Raw genomic sequence first — 20606 nt, forward strand, 5'->3', positions numbered from 1 at the left:
GTTTACCAAGCGACATTTATTGGAATTGAAAACAGAACAACTTTAGCGAAAGTTTTACATTGTACAAATTCATTGTGTCTAACTGAATTTCCAATTACAGGCATGCAATAAAAAACAAAAAGACCAACATTTAAGTCAGCTTCCACCATCTTCTCATCTAACTTCCTAGTGTAAAAAAAAACTACTTGACTTCCTCCCTCAGTTACGTGCTAATTGTGTCTCTATATATCTGAATCATTGATCCCATGAACAAATTCTCTTCAGAGAATGATGCAATACAGAAGGAGGCCATTTGGCCTCATCCCACCTGTGTTGGTTTTTCAAAAGAGCTATCCAATTAATTCCATTCTCTTGTTCTTTCTCCACAGCCCTGGAAATAATTTCCCTTCAAGTACTTGTCTAGTTCTCTTTTGAGTATTATGACTGAAGCTGCTTCCACTACCCTTAGCCAATACTTTCCAGCTCATTATAACTCGCTGGATATTTCCTCATGTCGTTTCTGGTTCTTTTACCATTCTCCTTAATCAACTTTGTCAAATATTTTCCCATCACAGAAGTTAAACGTAATCTCAGTGAGGCATTAAATTCCTCCTGAGCTCAGATTTGGAACGACAAATGTCCTTTCCTCCAGTTGGACTGATGCCCTACTAAACAGTATCTCTTGTTGCAAGTATTGAGTATTAGTGATACTGAAATTGTACACTGAAATATTTCAAAGGCTAACATTTCTTAAAAAAGAAACTATCTTATTATCCTTTCAAGATTAGAGATTTGACACTGTACATGGTTTTAAAAAAAGGAATGTCACTGAACCAGTAATCCAGGGACTCAGGTTAAGGGCATGGGTTCAAATCCCACATGGCACTGGTGGTATGTAAGTTCAATTAATAAAAATCTGGAATTACAAAGCTAGTCTCAATAATGGTGACCATAAAGCTATCATTGATTGTTTTTTTAAAAAATAAACCCATCTGGTTCACTAATGCCCTTTAGGGAAGGAAATCTGCCGTCCTTACCTGGTCTGGCCTACATGTGACTCCAGACCCACAGCAATGTGGTTGACTTTTAACTGCCCTCTGAAATGGCCTAGCAAGCCGCTCTGTTCAAGAGCAATTAGGGATGGGCAACAAATCCTGGCCTTGCCCACAGCCCATGAAATAATAATTTTTTTAAAAAATAGCCAGTGAACCACTTTTTTAAAAAGTGCTTTTCAACATATGCACTTGATTCATCTGAACCTCTCGCTCCACCTTCCCTCCCTCAGCCCCAAAAATTCTAATTAGGTGATGATACCTATCCAAAGGGTCAACATTGTCACCTCTCATCTTCATTGTCACTATACATGCGGTTGTGAATCAGATCGATCCTGTGAGCATCCTACAGATTTTGAACGACACCATTCCCCGCGCCCCCTACACAACACATCCTACCCAGGCTCCAGGTAACAATTGTGTAGGAAACTGGTTCTTCACTGAACACAGCAGCTTTGGTAACTTGACTGCCAGCAAGATGATCAAGGAATAGTTATGCAAGAAACAATCCGAAGAAGTCACTACTAGGTAGGGGAACCCGTGCTCAAGGGCCTCCCTTCAGTTCTGAAGAGTCAGTTTCAACTTGAAACGTTAAACTCTGTTTCTCTCTCCACAGATGCTGCCAGACCTGCTGAGTTTTTCCAGCACTTTGTTTTTATTTCAGGTTTCCAGCATCCGCAGTATTTTGCTTTTATTCCGAGCTTAAGGACCATGTTTCATTAATTGAAACCGGCTGTAGACATTTCTGGCCTTCATTTTATCGTTATATTCCACCATCATTTCTAATTTACTGTGCCCAAGGGTCATTCGATTTGCTGACCTCGTCATCCCTCCTGGGGCTTTCCGCAAATCTTTGGTGGGGTCATCAGGCTCTTCAGCTTGACGGGAAGCTTCTGCAGAATTGATCTGTGGTGAAGTGGGAACCCACAGTCGCGGTGATGATGGAGGGGTTAGCTTTCTTGCGTTGGGCAAGTCATCCTTCGGTATTTGAATAGTTCTAGGTGGGACTATGGAAAATCTTCTTTGCTGAACAGCTGCCCCTTGATTTTGAAGGCGAAAGTTGAGAGGATGATGCACAGCTTGCACATTGCTAGGATTTGCATTGTAAAAGCCTAATCCACCAAGCCTAGCCAATGGACTAGGAGCCCGGTTGTTGCTGGTTTTGTCATTCTCTTTGATTTTATAATCAATGTCAGAAAAGCCATTGGAAGCACAAGGACTGACTTGCTTACCTTCCCAGAATATTCTCACAGCTGGAACAGCTAGCTCTATGACGCTGCGAGGACTACTTCCTGACTGGCTGCTGGATGTGTTGGAATGGATTGGTTCCACCAGCCTCTCCATCACGTTGCAGTGTTCCGGAAGGATATGGAGATTGGATGTGTAATAAGAAAGAACCTCGTCCGTCGAACAGGAGAAACGCTCAATCGGTTTCGACTCTGCATAAAGGCATCGAAACTCATCATCAAATGCTTGCACTACCTGTCCAGTCGATAGTGTGACAAAATTCAGATGCACGTGTCCTGCCAGCCAGGTAAAGCTAGAAAGAAAGAAAACATGTGGTCAATTTTTCATCAGCACATAACATGTAATGGGGTTTTTTGGCCTTTCTGGACTAAACAATACTTGTATTTGAGAGAACAAGTGGGCAATCTACCCTGAGCCCTCTGCCAACACTGCTCAGAGCTGCCTACCTGCAACATGTAAGAAAAGGCCAAGAATATCTCTTCCTTTTTTTGCATTCACACTCGATTTAGCACCTTCTTCCAGTGATATTAATGTCACCTGCATCTTACCAATGCCATTATACAGCATCACAGCACTGCCAACAATGTGCTGGCAATAAACCCTGGGTCTATCTTTGTAGCTTCTGTTGGCATTAGTACCACTTGAATTATTAAATACATTTTTTTTTAGACTGAATACCCCTTTCAGTTGTGGGAGGGGAGGGTGAAGTAGAAGAGATAGGTCAAAAAATTCAGTCATGACCAAAAGCGGAATGGATAGATCAGAGGCACACCTGGGTAACAACCGGCAAGCTGCGGAAAGGTAATGGAAGCCCCGAAGCAGGTTTCCCGTGAAGGAGACTCAAAATTGGGATGCTGCTTTGCTATCTGTGACCTTCAGGTAAGTCCTTTAAGAGGACTGGGAGAGAGGGTAGCAGTGGCCAGGATCATGATGGTGTTCGTGCCCATTCGGTGCCAATAAAGGGGCACATTTCCATCCGATTTCTAGGCCATAAGGAGGAGGTCTCCATGCCTTCAGGCACCAGCTCTTTGTGGTTCCACCAGTGTGTTCTTCAAGCTGCTCATTGTCCCTGCACCCAATCTGGGGAGTCAAGCACCTTGTGCCCACCAATTGCTTCTTAAAATAGACAATTACCACAATGCAGAGTAGGGAGACATAGTTACAATTAAATTCAAGAGGCTTAGGACAGAGAATAATATTTTCCCTCCAGCTAGATAATTGTTAGGCTATGGTATTGAAATGAGTGATTGAGTAGAGATCATGTCAACATTTAAGAGATTAGGTTTGTGGCTAAAGGAAAAGGGATTTGGGACAAAGACTTTGGACTACTGTTCATGTAGAGGATATACACCAATGCAGATTGGTTGGGCCAAACAGCCTGTTTGCGTTGTAACTTTTACGTAGGCCAGGATCTTCAGCTCAGCCTGCGGGCGCACGCCCGACACGCCCGAGCGTGAAACAGCGCGCGATGACGTTGGGTGAGTGTCCCGACATCGTTGCTCACTCGCACGATATTTCAGCCAGCGGGTGCGCGTGAGAAACTGCAGCACACCCGCCAAGAATTAAGAAGCCTATTACGACCCTTAAGCAGCTCATTAAGTAGGTCTCTTCGCTGCCCGTCCAACACTCATTTTTAACATGTCCCTCTTCATGTGACTCAGTCACGTGTGGGGACACGTTTATATTATTTGTGAAATCCTCATTTTTCATTTTAAAACTCTTCAGCTCCCTGAGGCAGCTCTGTGCCTTCAGTGAGCGCACACCCACGCATGTGCACACTCCAGCGCTCACGCTCCTCCCGCCCCCACCCCAGCAGCGCTGAGGCTCTCAGCCTGCGTCTCACACTGGCTGGCTGTGAAATTGCGGTTTAGTAAAAGCAAACTGCCACTTTATTAAATTAGGCTGCAATTTAAACACTGGCCCCCTCTATATTTTCATTTCTTCTTAGAAAGTGGGTGATGTTGGCACGACATAATTTCCTATCCATCCCTCGTTGCCCCAAGAAAGTGTGGCAATCATTCTTACAATATTAGAAGACAAGAAGAACTTTGTACGCCATGTGGGGCTGGCGTAGTAACCCCTCTGAAGGGCATTCATCAATTAGTCGGGTTTTTAAGACAATCTGGCAGCTTTCATAGTCTTTTTTCCTGGTGCCAGCCCACGCAACACCAAATGTATAGAATTCCATTTCACAACGTGTCCACAGTGGGAACTGACCTCCCAGCCTCTGTCCAGGGTTCTAGCCCAGCTGTATTAAGCTGGTACAGCTCATCTCTGCCATTTTATTTTTTTTTACAAAAGTAAAAATCTTACTCCAAATTCCCCATTTTGAAATGATTGCCTCTGTTCCTCTTTGACAAGTTGAAGATTAGAAAGGGAGTCAGCTCCCATGCTCCAGGCTAATGCTGCAACTGCTGTTAATTCAACCTGCTTAAGCTGATGGATATTTGCAAATCTTGTGCATGTACAATCATGACCAAAGGGATGAACTACCTTTATAGCGTGTGTAATGCAATTGGTCAATTCCTTCGCGTGCTACTTTAATAGTCACCAATTCAGAGAGAGAGGTTTTCCATGAAATGAATAATCTTCCTTGATAGTCACCATTTAACAAACCACTTGGAATAATTAAACATCATCCATGATCCTCAAGACATCACAAAGCACTTTAGAGCCAGTTAAGTACTTTAAAAAGGTAGTCACTGTTGTAATGTGGGAAACGCAGCATCCGATTTGTGCACAGCAAGCTCCCACAACCAGTAATGTGATTATAACTAGATAACCTGTTTCTGTGATGTTGGCTAAAGGATAAATATTGACCAGAACATAAGGAGAACCTCCCTGATCTTTGAAATAGTGCCATGGGAGCTCTCACGTGGACCCTGAGAAGGTAGATAGGCTCTGAAGAGGGGCCATACGGATTCGAAATATTAACTCTGTTTCTCTCTCCACAGAAGCTGCCAGACCTGCTGAGTTTTTCCAGCATTTTCTGTTTTTATTTCAGATTTCCAACATCCGCAGTGTCTTGCTTTTATATTAAAGGTAGCTAGGACCTCTACCTAACATCTCATCCAAAAGACGGCACCTCAAGCAGTGCAGCACTCCCTCAGTACTGGCACTGGAGCACCAGCCTGGATTATGCACTCAAATTGCTGGAGTGGGACTTGAACACAGAACCTTCTGACTCAGGTGAGAGCGTCGCCCACTGAGCCCTGGATGAAACCATAAAACCTCTTGTTGTTTCATGATTGTAGATTAGCCTTGATGTCAGTGTATGGCCACATGTACAGCAATCCCCCCTAGCCTCAGGTCCTTTGGTGACACCTGTCCATGTTTACTGAGGGAGGCCTCATGGAAAGACTAACGATCAAAATGAGCATCTGTGCACAATCTGTGATATTAAAAAAAGGGGAACAACGTGCTGAGAGCTCCCTGCCTGTAAACCCCGGCTGTATTCCTTGCAGCAAATGAGCACATTTGACACGGGATTGTCAAGCCAATTCTCAAGCCAGTGGAGCCCACAGACTGAACACCCAAGGTCATGAGATTTCAGTACTCATCAGCCTATCAGTACTTCATTTCTGTTAAAATCTCCCAATTAAACAAAAAACACACATAGCACTGGTTTTCCTTCAGGTGATGACAGACTTTCAAAGGTTCAGATTGGAGTCCCTGGGCAGGTGTCAGTGTTTGTAGGAATCCCTGCGGACATACTGTTAAGGAGCCATGCTTTATGTAAAAAAAACGACTGCGATTTACTGGCTGGAAGCCACTAATTGAATTGTTAAAAAGACTAAAGCCACATTATTCCAATTATTTTAAATCACGGTCAAAGGCGGCTGAACATTTCCATCACCGTACCTTCTACATTCCAAAGCCATTGAAATGCATAGAACCTGTCCGCAAAGCCTCTCCAGGAACAACTGTCTTGAAAGGGTATGAGTGGGAGCCATCTCCTACTCCATTAGCAAAGCATCCAATCACCTCAATACTCAACTTGGGGAACAAACAATTAAATACTTGGGCAAAGGATTCTGGCTAAGAAAGGAACATGCCCAGACAAATCATGTAAGCCAGGAATCCACTAGCCATGAACATATTAGAGTCACTGGGCAGTTGGATAGAGAGGGTCATGTTTCCCTTTTTTTAATGCATTCATGAGATGTGGGTGTCACTGGCTAGGCCGGCATTGATTGTCCATCCCTTCACCATCCTGGTGGTGGTGAGCTGCCTTCTTGAACCACTGAAGTTCATGTGGTGTAGGTATACTGACAATGCTGTTAGAGATGGGGGTCCAGGATTTTAACCAGCAACAGTGAAGGAAGGAATGGTGATACATTTCCATCCCAGGATGGTGAGTGGCTTTTGGAGGGGAACTTCCAGGTGGTGGTGTTCCCATGTATCTACTGCCTTGTCCTTTTAGATGGTAGTTGCTATGTGTTTAGAATGTGCTATCTAAGGAGGCTTGGTGAGTTCCTACTGTGCATCTTTTAGGTGCTACACACTGTTGTCACCGTGCATCAGTGATGGAGGGAGTGAATGTTTGTGGATGTGGTGCCAATCAAGCGAGCAGCTTTGTCCTGGATGTTGTTGAGCTTCTTGAGTGTTGTTGGAGCTGCGCTCATCCAGGCAAGTGGGGAGTATTCCATCACACTCCTGGCTTGTGCCTTGTAGATGGTGGACAGGCTTTGGGGAGTCAGGAGGTGAGTTACTCTGCACAGAATTCTCAGCCTCTGACCTGCTCTTGTAGCCACAGTATTTATATGGCTAACCCAGTTCAGTTTTTGGTCAATGGTAACCCCCAGGATGTTGATAGTGGGGAATTCAGTGATGGTAATGCCATGGAATGTCAAGGGGTGATGGTTAGATTCTCTTTTGTTGGAGATGGTCGTTACCTGGCTTGTGTGATGTGAATGTTATTTGCCACTTGTCAGCCCAAGCCTGAATATTGTCCAGTCTTGTTGCATTTGGACATGGACTGCGTCAGTACCTGAGGAGTTGCAAATGGTGCTGAACATTCTGCAATCATCAACGAACATCTTCACTTCTGACCTTATGGTGGAAGGAAGGTGAAAATGAAGGAGCTGAAGATGGTTGGGCTGAGGACACTGCCCTGAGGAACTCCTGCAGTGATGTGCTAGAACTAAGATGATTGACGTCCATCAACCACAACCATCTTCCTTTGTGCTAGGTACGACTCCAACCAGCAGAGCGTTTTCCTCCTGATTCCCATTGACTCCAATTTTGCCTGGGCTCCTTGATGCCACAATTGGTCAAATGCTGCCTTGATGTCAAGGGCAGTCATTCTCACCTCTGGAGTTCAGCTGTTTTGTCCATGTTTAAACCAAGAGTGTAATGAGGTCAGGAGCTGAGTGGCCCTGGAAGAACCCAAACTGAGCACCAGTGGTCAGGTGGCTAAGCAAGTGCCACTTGATAGCACTGTTGATGACCCCTTCCATTACTTTACTGATGGTGGAGAGTAGACTGATGGGGCGGTAATTGGCCAGGTTGGATTTGTCCTGCTTTTGTGTACAGGACATTCCTGGGCAATTTTCCACATAGCTGGGTAGATGCCAGTGCTGTAGCTGTACTGGAACCGCTTGGCTAGGGGTATGACAAGTTCTGCAGGACAAGCCAGCTGGCCCTTTGTCTGGTTAAGCACCTGTTTCCTCTGCAGAGTAAATGAGACGCTGAGGAAGTGAGACCCCGAGTGGGTTCCCTCTCTTTATTTCCATCCAACTTGCAAGTTTCGAACCCTGTCTGCTCATTTTGACTATCCATGAGCTGCAGACAGACTTATCTTAAAGAACCAGGAGCTGCTGTCTCCAGAAGAACAGATAACTCACCTGTTCACATCTTTAAACAGCCTCAACGGTGAATCCAGAAGGACCACCATGTTCAAACTGAAGCCAGCTAATTCACCAACTTTCAAGAGCTATATACCCATTAACCTTATTAGACTTTAAATTGCTTAATCCATCCTCCCACTCTGTAATCTGAGTGAGTGTGAATGTGAGTGTATTTGAGTCAGAGCGTTTTTATTATTTTTCTCAGACTGGGTTAAGTACAATAAATACTATTCCCTTTTTAAAAAAAAACTCAAGGAAATCTCTTAGTTTGTGTCGTTTACAGTCACAGTACGCAAACATTTAAATACCCATTGAATTGCCTAGCATGTCCTTTTTATTAAAAAATTCTGTTGCGATCAAACAAGGGGCGAAATTGTCCGTGTCTGGTGGCGTCGGGCGTTCTTGGGTAGCGTGAGCGGACAATATGGCAAGAAGGCCAAAAATCGTTTTCACGACGTCATGAAACCAGTTTGTAATCGTCTGCTCTGCCTGTCGATGGTGGGCCGCGTCTCCCACCATCGGATGTCAGGAACCTCATTGTAATACATCTGCATTTCATTATACAGCCAGCCTGCCGGAATCATTCCCCCACCCCCCCATGCAGGAATCGCCCTCCCATGTCGGCGTGCACCACAAGCGATGTGCGCCTGGTGAGCTGCACTTTGCTCAGGACTTCGGGATTTGTTTGCCTCCCTTGCTTCGGGCAGCACTCACAGTCATCAGCGCCAGGCTTCACAGACAGCACCACAGCGCTTTCAGGGGGGCTCACGGGCAGGTCTCTACCTGGCAGATCAGTCATGAGGTGGAGGTGGCTTTGTATGACAGCAGGGCTAGGGCTTGCTTGGGTAATGGGGAGAAGTGGCCTCAGGCAAGGGAAGAGGCTGTAGGACGAGGGCTGTGCTGGGGAAGGGGGATATCCCAGGGTGTGTGTGGGGGCAGAAGTTGATCTGTGCAACTGGCCTCAAGATGGTGAGGGCTGAGGAAGCTGTCTCCAGAGGAGGTGAGGCCAGATGGAGATGTGAGGGTGTATGTGAGCGAGTGAGTGGTGATGTCCCTTGAGCTGGTAGTGAGTGAGATGCCAGTGAATCTGTGATGGGCTTGAGAGTGTGAGTTTAGAGTGATGAGATGGTTCCTTACCCTGGCAGCATGGATGAGATCATTCATCCTCTATCTGCTTTCGATGGCCAACCTCTTCTGTGCAGCATTGGCAATGATCACCACTGTCATCGCCTACTAAGCCGGAGTGGTAATGTTGCTGCCCCTCCTGCAGCCAGACCAGGAATAGATGGCATCATGGTGGGCCTCTACAGCATCCAAAAGACACTCAAGGGACACGTCACTAAACCTGGCGGCTGCAGTCTTCTTGCCTTTAGGGGCCATGTCTTATTTGCAGCAGCCCTGGGCTGGAAGCACTGAGAGGTGTGCGCGTGGTTGTAATTTAAATGTGGCGTTCAACGTGTTGAAGTGGTGAGGTGACAGCATGGCAGGCGAATTGGAACCCAGCCACAATGGAAACAGCATGTTTCCCGGGAATGCTTAATTAATGCGGCGGGTTTGGGATGATACGCAGTGAAAAGCCGCCATTGATGTCGTTTTACCCACCCGCTACCGCACTTAGTGCGAATCTGGGACGATTCTGCCCAAGGAGTGGGAAAAGAGGGAAGCCATCCTACCCCTCCTCACCTGGTTGTAACACTACTAATATTTCCAAGATATCACAGTACGTTAATATTTATAAGAAGGTCCTCAGTCTTTGCCAATACTTACAAGGGGAACCACTTGATATGTTTGACAACCCTTGCTGTAGATGATTAACAAATACATTGGATTACATAGGACATAAAGCACAGAAACAGGCCATTCAGCCAAATCAGTCCATGCTGGTGTTTATGCTCCACTCGAGACTCATCTTTCCTCATCTGAATCTAACATCAGAACTCACTGTTCCCTTCTCCCTCAAATGTTTGTCTAGGTTCCCACTTAAATGCATCTAGACTATTCACTGCAAACACTCCCTGTGGCAGTGAGTTCCACATTCTCACGACTCTCTGGGTAAAGAAGTTTCTTCTGAATTCCTCATTTGGTTTCTTGGTGACTATCCTTTTTGATGGCCTCTATTAAAGTTCTTCCCCACAAATGGGAACATTCTTTCTGTATCCACTCTATCTAAACCTTCCATCATCTTTAAGACCTCTATTAGGTCACCCTTCAGCCTTTTATTTCTCCAAGAGAAACAGGACCTAGCCCGTCAATCCTTTCCAGACATGGATATCCACACATTACTGGTATAATTCTTGTAAATCTTCTCTGTACCCTCTCCAGTACCTCCATATCCTTTTTATATTAAGATGACCAGAACGGCATGCAGTGTTCTAAGTGCGTTCTAACCAAGGTTCGACAATGATTTAGCAGAATTTTCCTATTTTTCAATTCTGTCCGTCTAGAAATAAAGCCCAGTGTTTGGTTTGCTTTTTCTCATGGGCCTTGCTAACAAATGAACATAGAAATTAGGAGTCGGGATAGGCCGCTCAGCCCATTTGAACCTGCTTCACCATGGTCAATCTGATTGTGGCCCCAACTCTACTTTCCTAATTACCCCCATACCCTTTGACTCCCTTGTCAATCAAGAATCTATCTACCTCTGCCTTAAAATGTTCACTGGCCCTGCCTCCACCATTCCTGAGGGAAGAGGTTCCACAAACTCATGACCCTCAGAGGAAAAAATTCTCATCTGTCTTATTTTTAAACAGTGCCCCCTAATTTTAGTCTCTCCCACAAGGGAAAACATCCTTTCAGTATCCACCCTGTCAAGTCCCCTCAGGATCTTATATGTTTCAATAAGATCACCTCTCAATCTTCTAAACTCCAATGGGTACAGGGTCAACCTGTCCAATCTTTCCTCATAAGATAACCCCTTCATTCCAGGAATCAGTTCAGTGGACCTTCTCTGAACTGCTTCTGATGCAATTATATTCTTTCTTAAGTAAGGAGACCAAAACTGTGCACAGTACTCTAGATGTGGTCTCACCTAAGTCCTGTAGAACTGTAGCATAACTTCCCTACTTTTACATTCCATTCCCCTTGCAACAAATTGCAACATTCCATTTGCCTTCCTAATCAAGAATCAACAAATTGCTGTACCTGCATACTAACTTCTTCTCAAAAACAGAATTACCTGGAAAAACTCAGCAGGTCTGGCAGCATCGGCGGAGAAGAAAAGAGTTGACGTTTCGAGTCCTCATGACCCTACTAACTTCTTATGATTCATGTGCCAGGACACCCAGGTCTCTCTGTACCACTGAGTTCTGCAATCTCTCTTTAAATAATATACTGTTTTTTATTCTTCCTGACAAAGTGGACAATCTCACATTTTCCCACAATATGCTCCATCTGCCACATTTTTGCCCACTCATTCTTCTACATCCCTCTGTAGACTGCTTATGTCCTCTTTATAGCTTACTTTCCTACCTCTTTGTGTCATCAGCAAATTTTACAACCATACATTTGGTTCCTTCATCCAAGTCATTGATATAAACTGTAAATAGTTGAGGTCCCAGCACTGATCCCTGTGGCACTCCACTCGTCACATCTTGCCAATCCGAAATAGACCCATTTATCCCTACTCTCTTCTTCCTGTTAGCTACACTAATCCTCTGCCATGCTAATATGTTACCACCTACACCATGAGCTCTTATTTTGCATAGTAACCTTTGACGTGCAACTTATCAAATGCCTTTTGGAAATCCAGGTACACCACAGTTACAGGTTCCCATTATCCACACTACTGCCTCAGAAAACACTAATAAATTAGTCAAACATGATTTCCCTTTCACAAAGCCATGTTGACACTGCCTGATTGCATTAAGATTTTCTAAGTGCCCCACTATAACTCCTTTAATAATAGATCCAAGCATTTTCCCTATGGCCGATGTTAAGCTAAGTGGCCTATATTTTCCTGCTTTCTGTCTCCCTTCTTTCTTGAATAGAAGAGTTACATTCACTATTTTCCAATTTGATAGGACCTTTCCAGAATCTAGGGAATTTCAGAAAATGACAACCTATGCATCTATTATCTCAGCAGCCGCTTCTTTTCAGACCCTAGGATGCAGGCCATCAGGTCCTGGGAACTTGGCAGCCTTTAGTTCTAATATTTTTCTCAGTATCTTTTCCCTGATGATTGTAATTGTTTTTCACCTTTCACCTTTTGATTTGCAAGTATTTCTGGGATGCTATTTGTGCCTTCTACAGTGAAGACAGACACAATATCTGTCCAATGCTTCCATCATTTCCTTACCCATTATTAATGCTCCAGATTCACTCTCAAGATGACCAATGCTCCCTTTAGGTATTCTTTTCCTTTTTAAGATACTTTTAAATCCACCGTGTATCTATGTCAGCTCTACATTTCATAGAATGATACAGCACAGAAGGAGGCCACTTGGTCCATCGTGCCTGTACCAGCTCTTTGAGAGCTGCCGTATAGACTTACCTCCAATAGCCCCGCAAATCTTTCTCTTACCCAATTCCCTTTCGAAAATTACTACTGAACATATTCTCTTTCAAACTGCATTGCAGATCATAACATCTTGTTGTGTAAAAACATTTCTCCTCATCATCTCAACCTAACCCCACCCTCACCCAACACACCATTGCTTCCTCTAAGTTGCGCAACTGTAAGCGATGCAAACGTTCAGGCACAAGTTGGTCCTTTTTTATGATGCTGCATGTGTGCAAGAAAATATGTTGGGAGAGCTGACATAGATGCAGGGTGGAATTTTTTAGGCTTTTATATTTGCACACTAATTCTTTGTGAATTTTAATCAAAACTTTCCAGTAGACTTTATAAGCCTTCACACCCAGGTAAGCATGCACTTGATTCTATTCCAATTGTAGAGATCCAATGCTCCCAATAGCTTGCAAGCTGTGAATTGATAACTGCTTTATTGGCAACTTAAACTGTTTGAAAGTAGCTGCACTTTTACATGTGCAAACCACACCCCGCCCCTGGCAAAAATAGTGGGTGCCCTGTTCCGGCGGGACTTCTGGAATCGGGGCTCCAGTGCCATTTTGGCTAAGTTGGAGACCCTTTCTGTCCCCTTGAAAATCCAGCACCTGTGCACTTAAGTGAATCAGCTGCCCATCAAAAAAAAATTAGAGGCTATGTTGCCGCCACTTCCTTAAATTTGTATCCTGTTTACATAAAGGTTTTAGGAGGTTCACAAACCACAACCCAGTGGTTATGCTATTTGAATCACAATCCAGAGTTTGGTAGTTCTTCCATGAGGCTTTTGTGATATTGAATTGTATTGGGTTACCACAGGAAAAAAAATAAGGCCTACTGTAAACTGGTTCCCTTGCAATTGTCAAGGAAGGGAACCTACCACTTTTGCCTGTCCCCGTCTATTTGTGACTCTCTTTCCAATCGCATGTGTAAAAATTGTGCTTATTCAATTTACCTTGCAAGTGAAACATATTAAACACAACATAGATCAGGTCTGAATACGGAGCCACTTTCACTGCAAGTATATAAATATGGTATCAGATTTTTTGGCATATTTCCGGTAACATGCGATCCACGAATCATGTGTTCCCATGTGACAGAGTTTACAGGATACATTCCCAATATCAACTGAAAATGCCAAACTGAGGTTGATGGATATTTGTTAGGCTAAGGGCATTAAGAGTTACTGAACCAAAGTGAACAGATGGAGTTAAGATACAGATCTACCATTCTATTAGATCACAGCTCAACAGGCTTCAGGGACTGAATGGCCTCCTCCTATTCCTAGACAATCAGTCCAAGTAGAGCATGACTTGAGAAAATTGCTTGATCCTTTTTGGATTTGGTTTTCCATTTTATCTTGCTCAATATTTGATTAATGATTCAATAGATTATTCCCTTCTCCTAATTTCAACAATTCCTAAATTTCATCCTTGGTCACCCCCGCAGTAGACTCTATTGAGGAAATGGTTCCTGTAACACCAACCCTCCAGTGGTGCTTTTGTGCACTCCTGTAATCTGGTAACTTGGAACCTTGTTGAGGTGTCGGGGGTCTGGCCTTTGCGTCTGCGCACTGTGTCTTTCCCAGAAGGCCAACCGAGCTACCTGCCAATCAGGCAGTGGTGAGGCCAGCAGCGGGTCTTGCCTGGAATCAAGACCCTGGGGGGGTTGGCAGGTTCGCCTATCAGAGGCCGGTAGTTCTTGTGCTCAGCAGCATCAGGCAGGAGGCCATGATTGCTGCCTGAAGTATCAGGATTGTGGTGCGATCCAGGACAAAAGGTAAGGGATGGGGGGGTAGGGGTTCACAGGATGGGGGTCGTGAGGGAGAGGCGGGCAAGGGGGTTGCTGAGTGGGCACCCCTTCTCAGTATCCAGTCCTTTGATTGTGGCCATGGACTCCTTTCCACTCATCAGAGAGGGCAGATGGGGCCTCGGTTTAGTGTCTCATTTCAAAGACGGCATTCCAGACAGTGCAGTAATCCCTCAGTACTGCTCAATTGTGTGGGAAATCATGACTGAACCTGGTCCTGTCCTTATCCACATATGCATTTTCCAATAGGGATCAATGATTATTAATGAAGAGTAGGAAGTCTGGCTGCTTCTCACACAGGACCAAAAAAAAAACACAAAAAAAGAGAGAAAATACTAAAAGACTTTAAAAATATATTGACTGCGGGCTTTGGAACTTTATCCGCTTCTTACACCTTTTACTATAAAATGGACATCATAAGCCTGGAGGCACAAATGAAAAGCACCTAAAACCACCCCCTTCCAATCGGCCAGTTTTACAGAAGGTGAGCTGTTGCCCCTGGTCACACCATGTTTCAGATAACAGGAGTGATTCTGTAAGGACACCATTGTTTAATGTCCTCAGATTAACTGGCAACTGTACCATTTGCCACTCAACTCTACTGCTGGGGCAAGATTTCTTGAGCCTGTGTTTGCTGTAGCTGCTATTGCCACTCGATGATTCCCACTGGCAGGAGGATCAGTAACCAGAGGACATCGGTTTAAGATCGCTTGAGAAAGATGTATGGAGAAAGGGAAGAGGAGACAACACTTTTTCGTTCATGGGATGTGGGCGTCACTGGCTAGGCCAGCATTTATTGCCCATCCCTAATTGCCCTTGTTCAGAAGGCGTTTTGAGAGTCAACCACATTGCTGTGGGTCTGGAATCACATCACATGTAGGCCAGACCAGGTAAGGACGGCAGATTTCCTTCCCCAAGGGACATTAGTGAATTAGATGGGTTTTCACAACAATCGACAATGGTTTCATGGTCATCATCAGAATTTTAATTCCAGATTTTTATTGAATTCAAATTTCACCATCTGCCATGGTGGGATTTGAACCCCAGCCCAGAGCATTACCCCAGGTCTCTGGAATACTAGTCCAGTGATAACACCACTGAGTCAGGAATATACAGTTCAGAGCAGATTCAATATTTTTATGTCTCTATGACAGTAACTTTCAAAATGGACTTGGATGAATTATTGAAAAGAAAAAGAAGACTGCAGGGCTGTGAAAGAAAGAGCTAATGGGAGTGGGCTAATTCGATAGCTCTTCCAAAGAGCTGGCAAAGGCATGAAGGGCTGAATGGCCTCCTTCTGTACTGAAAGATTCTATGGTCAGAAATCAATTAATAAAATCAGCTTAAAATAAAATTTGAGACCATGCTGCTTCTGTACAAATAGGACAGATTAATATTGTACACAAGAAACCTTGAACAGAACTTACCCTTCATCTTTTTTTCAGGTACCATCAGGGTTGTTGTGTATTTTTAGCACTGTTATTTTTTTAAAAGCTCACGATGTCTAATGTTCCTTTTGTTTGGGTGGGAGAAAGGGTTCTGTTGCATATTTCTCATTAAAACAAGGAGTGCTGATAGCGTCAGTGGAGTTGATTGTTTGAGGATTAATGAGCGTGACAGAGGGAAGGAGCCAAGTCAACACGCATCAGTGAACCTGATTCACCCGAGGGAAATGGCTCTATCTCTGCAACCTGCAGATCACACTATACTGGGGTCAGTAACTCTTTCCAGTTGGGAAGATGGCAACAGGATGTTGAACATTCAGCCCCTCGACTGTATTCCGCCATTCGATTAGACCAACTGTCCCTTAACACCATTTACCCACCTTACCCAAGAAAAACCCATCAATCTCGGGCTTTTGACATTGTCAATTGACCCAGCCTCACCAGCCTTTTGACAGGTGTGTGTTTCAGATTTCACCCTACCTTTAAAAATGCAAAGTAACACTGGTGCTATCCTCAACATTCGCTATTTTAAATAAAACCAATTCACTTCTCCTGGTATCTCATTTTAAATAAGGATTTTCCAATGACAATGCTGTTTCTTTTGTTTTAAAAAAGAAAAGCTAATAACAGACTCATCACTGTTGAAGGATTGACAGAATTTGGTCCTCCCAATTTTCTCTTAAATAACCACCCAACTACAGATTTACAATCAGCCTCAAGGCTGAAATAAGTCTTAATTCAGTAACTATCCGTACAGTTCCCATTGAGTGTAGTGAACAAGATGGCACTAATGCGACTGGTCGCAAAACCTGGTGAATGGGATGAACAAAAATGAAGTAATTCAACTCTTTTAAAAAACAAAGTCTCCCATTTAGCAACAGTCTCTTATGAACTGACTAACAGTTGCACCCATAACCGCATCACCGAGGGAGTCCCACTTTAACTTGCTGCGAACAAGGTTGAAACTGCCTGACTTTGGCTGAAATTAACAGATTTTAAATGTCTATGGATAGAGTAAGTGCTGACCAAATCCTCCACTTAATACATTACAAGTGGCGCCTTTGTAATTGATTCCCAAGGTGATGACGAATATCAGTGCCATTTTTATCCTGCAAAAGGACAGCAGCTGGTGATATGTGGAGACTGTAGAAGGACAGCAGCTGGTGATATGTGGAGACGGTAGAAGGACAGCAGCTGGTGATATGTGGAGACTGTAGAAGGACAGCAGCTGGTGATACGTGGAGACTGTAGAAGGACAGCAGCTGGTGATACGTGGAGACTGTAGAAGGACAGCAGCTGGTGATATGTGGAGACTGTAGAAGGACAGCAGCTGGTGATATGTGGAGATTGTAGAAGGACAGCAGCTGGTGATATGTGGAGACTGCAGAAGGACAGCAGCTGGTGATATGTGGAGACTGCTGAAGGACAGCAGCTGGTGATATGTGGAGACTGTAGAAGGACAGCAGCTGGTGATATGTGGAGACAGAAGGACAGCAGCTGGTGATATGTGGAGACAGAAGGACAGCAGCTGGTGATATGTGGAGATTGTAGAAGGATAGCAGCTGGTGATATGTGGAGATAGCAGAAGGACAGCAGCTGGTGATATGTGGAGACAGAAGGACAGCAGCTCGTGATATGTGGAGACTGTAGAAGGATAGCAGCTGGTGATATGTGGAGACAGAAGGACAGCAGCTGGTGATATGTGGAGACTGTAGAAGGACAGCAGCTGGTGATATGTGGAGACTGTAGAAGGACAGCAGCTGGTGATATGTGGAGACTGTAGAAGGACAGCAGCTGGTGATATGTGGAGACTGTAGAAGGACAGCAGCTGGTGATATGTGGAGACTGTAGAAGGACAGCAGCTGGTGATATGTGGAGACTGTAGAAGGACAGCAGCTGGTGATATGTGGAGATTGTAGAAGGACAGCAGCTGGTGATATGCGGAGATTGTAGAAGGACAGCAGCTGGTGATATGTGGAGACTGTAGAAGGACAGCAGCTGGTGATATGTGGAGATTGCAGAAGGACAGCAGCTTGTGATAGGTGGAGACAGAAGGACAGCAGCTGGTGATATGTGGAGACAGAAGGACAGCAGCTGGTGATATGTGGAGATTGCAGAAGGACAGCAGCTGGTGATATGTGGAGACAGAAGGACAGCAGCTGGTGATATGTGGAGGCAGAAGGACAGGAGCTGGTGATATGTGGAGACAGAAGGACAGCAGCTGGTGATATGTGGAGACAGAAGGAGAGCAGCTGGTGATATGTGGAGACTGTAGAAGGACAGCAGCTGGTGATATGTGGAGACTGTAGAAGGACAGCAGCTGGTGATATGTGGAGATTGCAGAAGGACAGCAGCTGGTGATATGTGGAGACTGTAGAAGGACAGCAGCTGGTGATATGTGGAGATTGTAGAAGGACAGCAGCTGGTGATATGTGGAGACTGTAGAAGGACAGCAGCTGGTGATATGTGGAGACTGTAGAAGGACAGCAGCTGGTGATATGTGGAGACTGCGGAAGGACAGCAGCTGGATATATGTGGAGACTGTAGAAGGACAGCAGCTGGTGATATGTGGAGACAGAAGGACAGCAGCTGGTGATATGTGGAGACAGCAGAAGGACAGCAGCTGGTGATATGTGGAGATAGCAGAAGGACAGCAGCTGGTGATATGTGGAGACAGAAGGACAGCAGCTCGTGATATGTGGAGACAGAAGGATAGCAGCTGGTGATATGTGGAGACAGAAGGACAGCAGCTGGTGATATGTGGAGACTGTAGAAGGACAGCAGCTGGTGATATGTGGAGACTGTAGAAGGACAGCAGCTGATGATGTGTGGAGACTGGAGAAGGAGAGCAGCTGGTGATATGTGGACACAGAAGGACAGCAGCTGGTGATGTGTGGAGACTGTAGAAGGACAGCAGCTGGTGATATGTGGAGACTGCAGAAGGACAGCAGCTGGTGATATGTGGAGACAGAAGGACAGCAGCTGGTGATATGTGGAGACAGAAGGACAGCAGCTGGTGATATGTGGAGACTGTAGAAGGACAGCAGCTGGTGATATGTGGAGACTGTAGAAGGACAGCAGCTGGTGATATGTGGAGACTGTAGAAGGACAGCAGCTGGTGATATGTGGAGACAGAAGGACAGCAGCTGGTGATATGTGGAGACTGTAGAAGGACAGCAGCTGGTGATATGTGGAGACTGTAGAAGGACAGCAGCTGGTAATATGTGGAGACTGCAGAAGGACAGCAGCTGGTGATATGTGGAGACAGAAGGACAGCAGCTGGTGATATGTGGAGATTGTAGAAGGACAGCAGCTGGTGATATGTGGAGACTGCAGAAGGACAGCAGCTGGTGATATGTGGAGACTGTAGAAGGACAGCAGCTGGTGATATGTGGAGATAGAAGGACAGCAGCTGGTGATATGTGGAGACAGAAGGACAGCAGCTGGTGATATGTGGAGATTGTAGAAGGACAGCAGCTGGTGATATGTGGAAACTGTAGAAGGACAGCAGCTGGTGATATGTGGAGACAGCTGAAGGACAGCAGCTGGTGATATGGGAAGACTGTAGAAGGACAGCAGCTGGTGATATGTGGAGACTGTAGAAGGACAGCAGCTGGTGATATGTGGAGACTGTAGAAGGACAGCAGCAGGTGATATGTGGAGACTACAGAAGGACAGCAGCTGGTGATATGTGGAGACTGTAGAAGGACAGCAGCTGCTGATATGTGGAGACTGGAGAAGGACAGCAGCTGGTGATATGTGGAGACTGGAGAAGGACAGCAGCTGGTGATATGTGGAGACTGCAGAAGGACGGCAGCTGGTGATATGTGGAGACTGTAGAAGGACAGCAGCTGGTGATATGTGGAGACTGTAGAAGGACAGCAGCTGGTGATATGTGGAGACTGTAGAAGGACAGCAGCTGGTGATATGTGGAGACTGTAGAAGGACAGCAGCTGGTGATATGTGGAGACTGTAGAAGGACAGCAGCTGGTGATATGTGGAGACTGTAGAAGGACAGCAGCTGGTGATATGTGGAGACTGTAGAAGGACAGCAGCTGGTGATATGTGGAGACAGAAGGACAGCAGCTGGTGATATGTGGAGACTGTAGAAGGACAGCAGCTGGTGATATGTGGAGACTGTAGAAGGACAGCAGCTGGTGATATGTGGAGACAGTAGAAGGACAGCAGCTGGTGATATGTGGAGACAGAAGGACAGCAGCTGGTGATATGTGGAGACTGTAGAAGGACAGCAGCTGGTGATATGTGGAGACAGAAGGACAGCAGCTGGTGATATGTGGAGACTGTAGAAGGACAGCAGCTGATGATGTGTGGAGACTGGAGAAGGACAGCAGCTGGTGATATGTGGACACAGAAGGACAGCAGCTCGTGATGTGTGGAGACTGCAGAAGGACGGCAGCTGGTGATATGTGGAGACTGTAGAAGGACAGCAGCAGGTGATATGTGGAGACTGCAGAAGGACAGCAGCTGGTGATATGTGGAGACTGTAGAAGGACAGCAGCTGGTGATATATGGAGACAGAAGGACAGCAGCTGGTGATATGTGGAGACAGAAGGACAGCAGCTGGTGATATGTGGAGACAGAAGGACAGCAGCTGGTGATATGTGGAGACTGTAGAAGGACAGCAGCTGGTGATATGTGGAGACTGTAGAAGGACAGCAGCTGGTGATATGTGGAGACTGTAGAAGGACAGCAGCTGGTGATA

The 20606-nt window shown here is 45.2% G+C and overlaps 1 protein-coding gene across 1 annotated transcript in view; it reads right to left on the reverse strand.

Moving 5' to 3' along the window:
- Positions 1-895: 895 nt before the first annotated feature.
- The window catches only part of fam83c (family with sequence similarity 83 member C), a 125450-nt gene continuing 105739 nt past the window's right edge, over positions 896-20606 (reverse strand). Inside the window, exon 4 of the mRNA XM_078556277.1 lies at positions 896-2571. Within this exon, the coding sequence (XP_078412403.1) occupies positions 1734-2571 (838 nt within the window). The 3' untranslated portion in view covers positions 896-1733. The remainder of the gene's footprint in view (positions 2572-20606) is intronic.

The sequence above is a fragment of the Cetorhinus maximus genome, chromosome 13, assembly GCF_964194155.1.
Source record: "Cetorhinus maximus chromosome 13, sCetMax3.hap1.1, whole genome shotgun sequence".
NCBI classification, from domain to species: domain Eukaryota; kingdom Metazoa; phylum Chordata; class Chondrichthyes; order Lamniformes; family Cetorhinidae; genus Cetorhinus; species Cetorhinus maximus.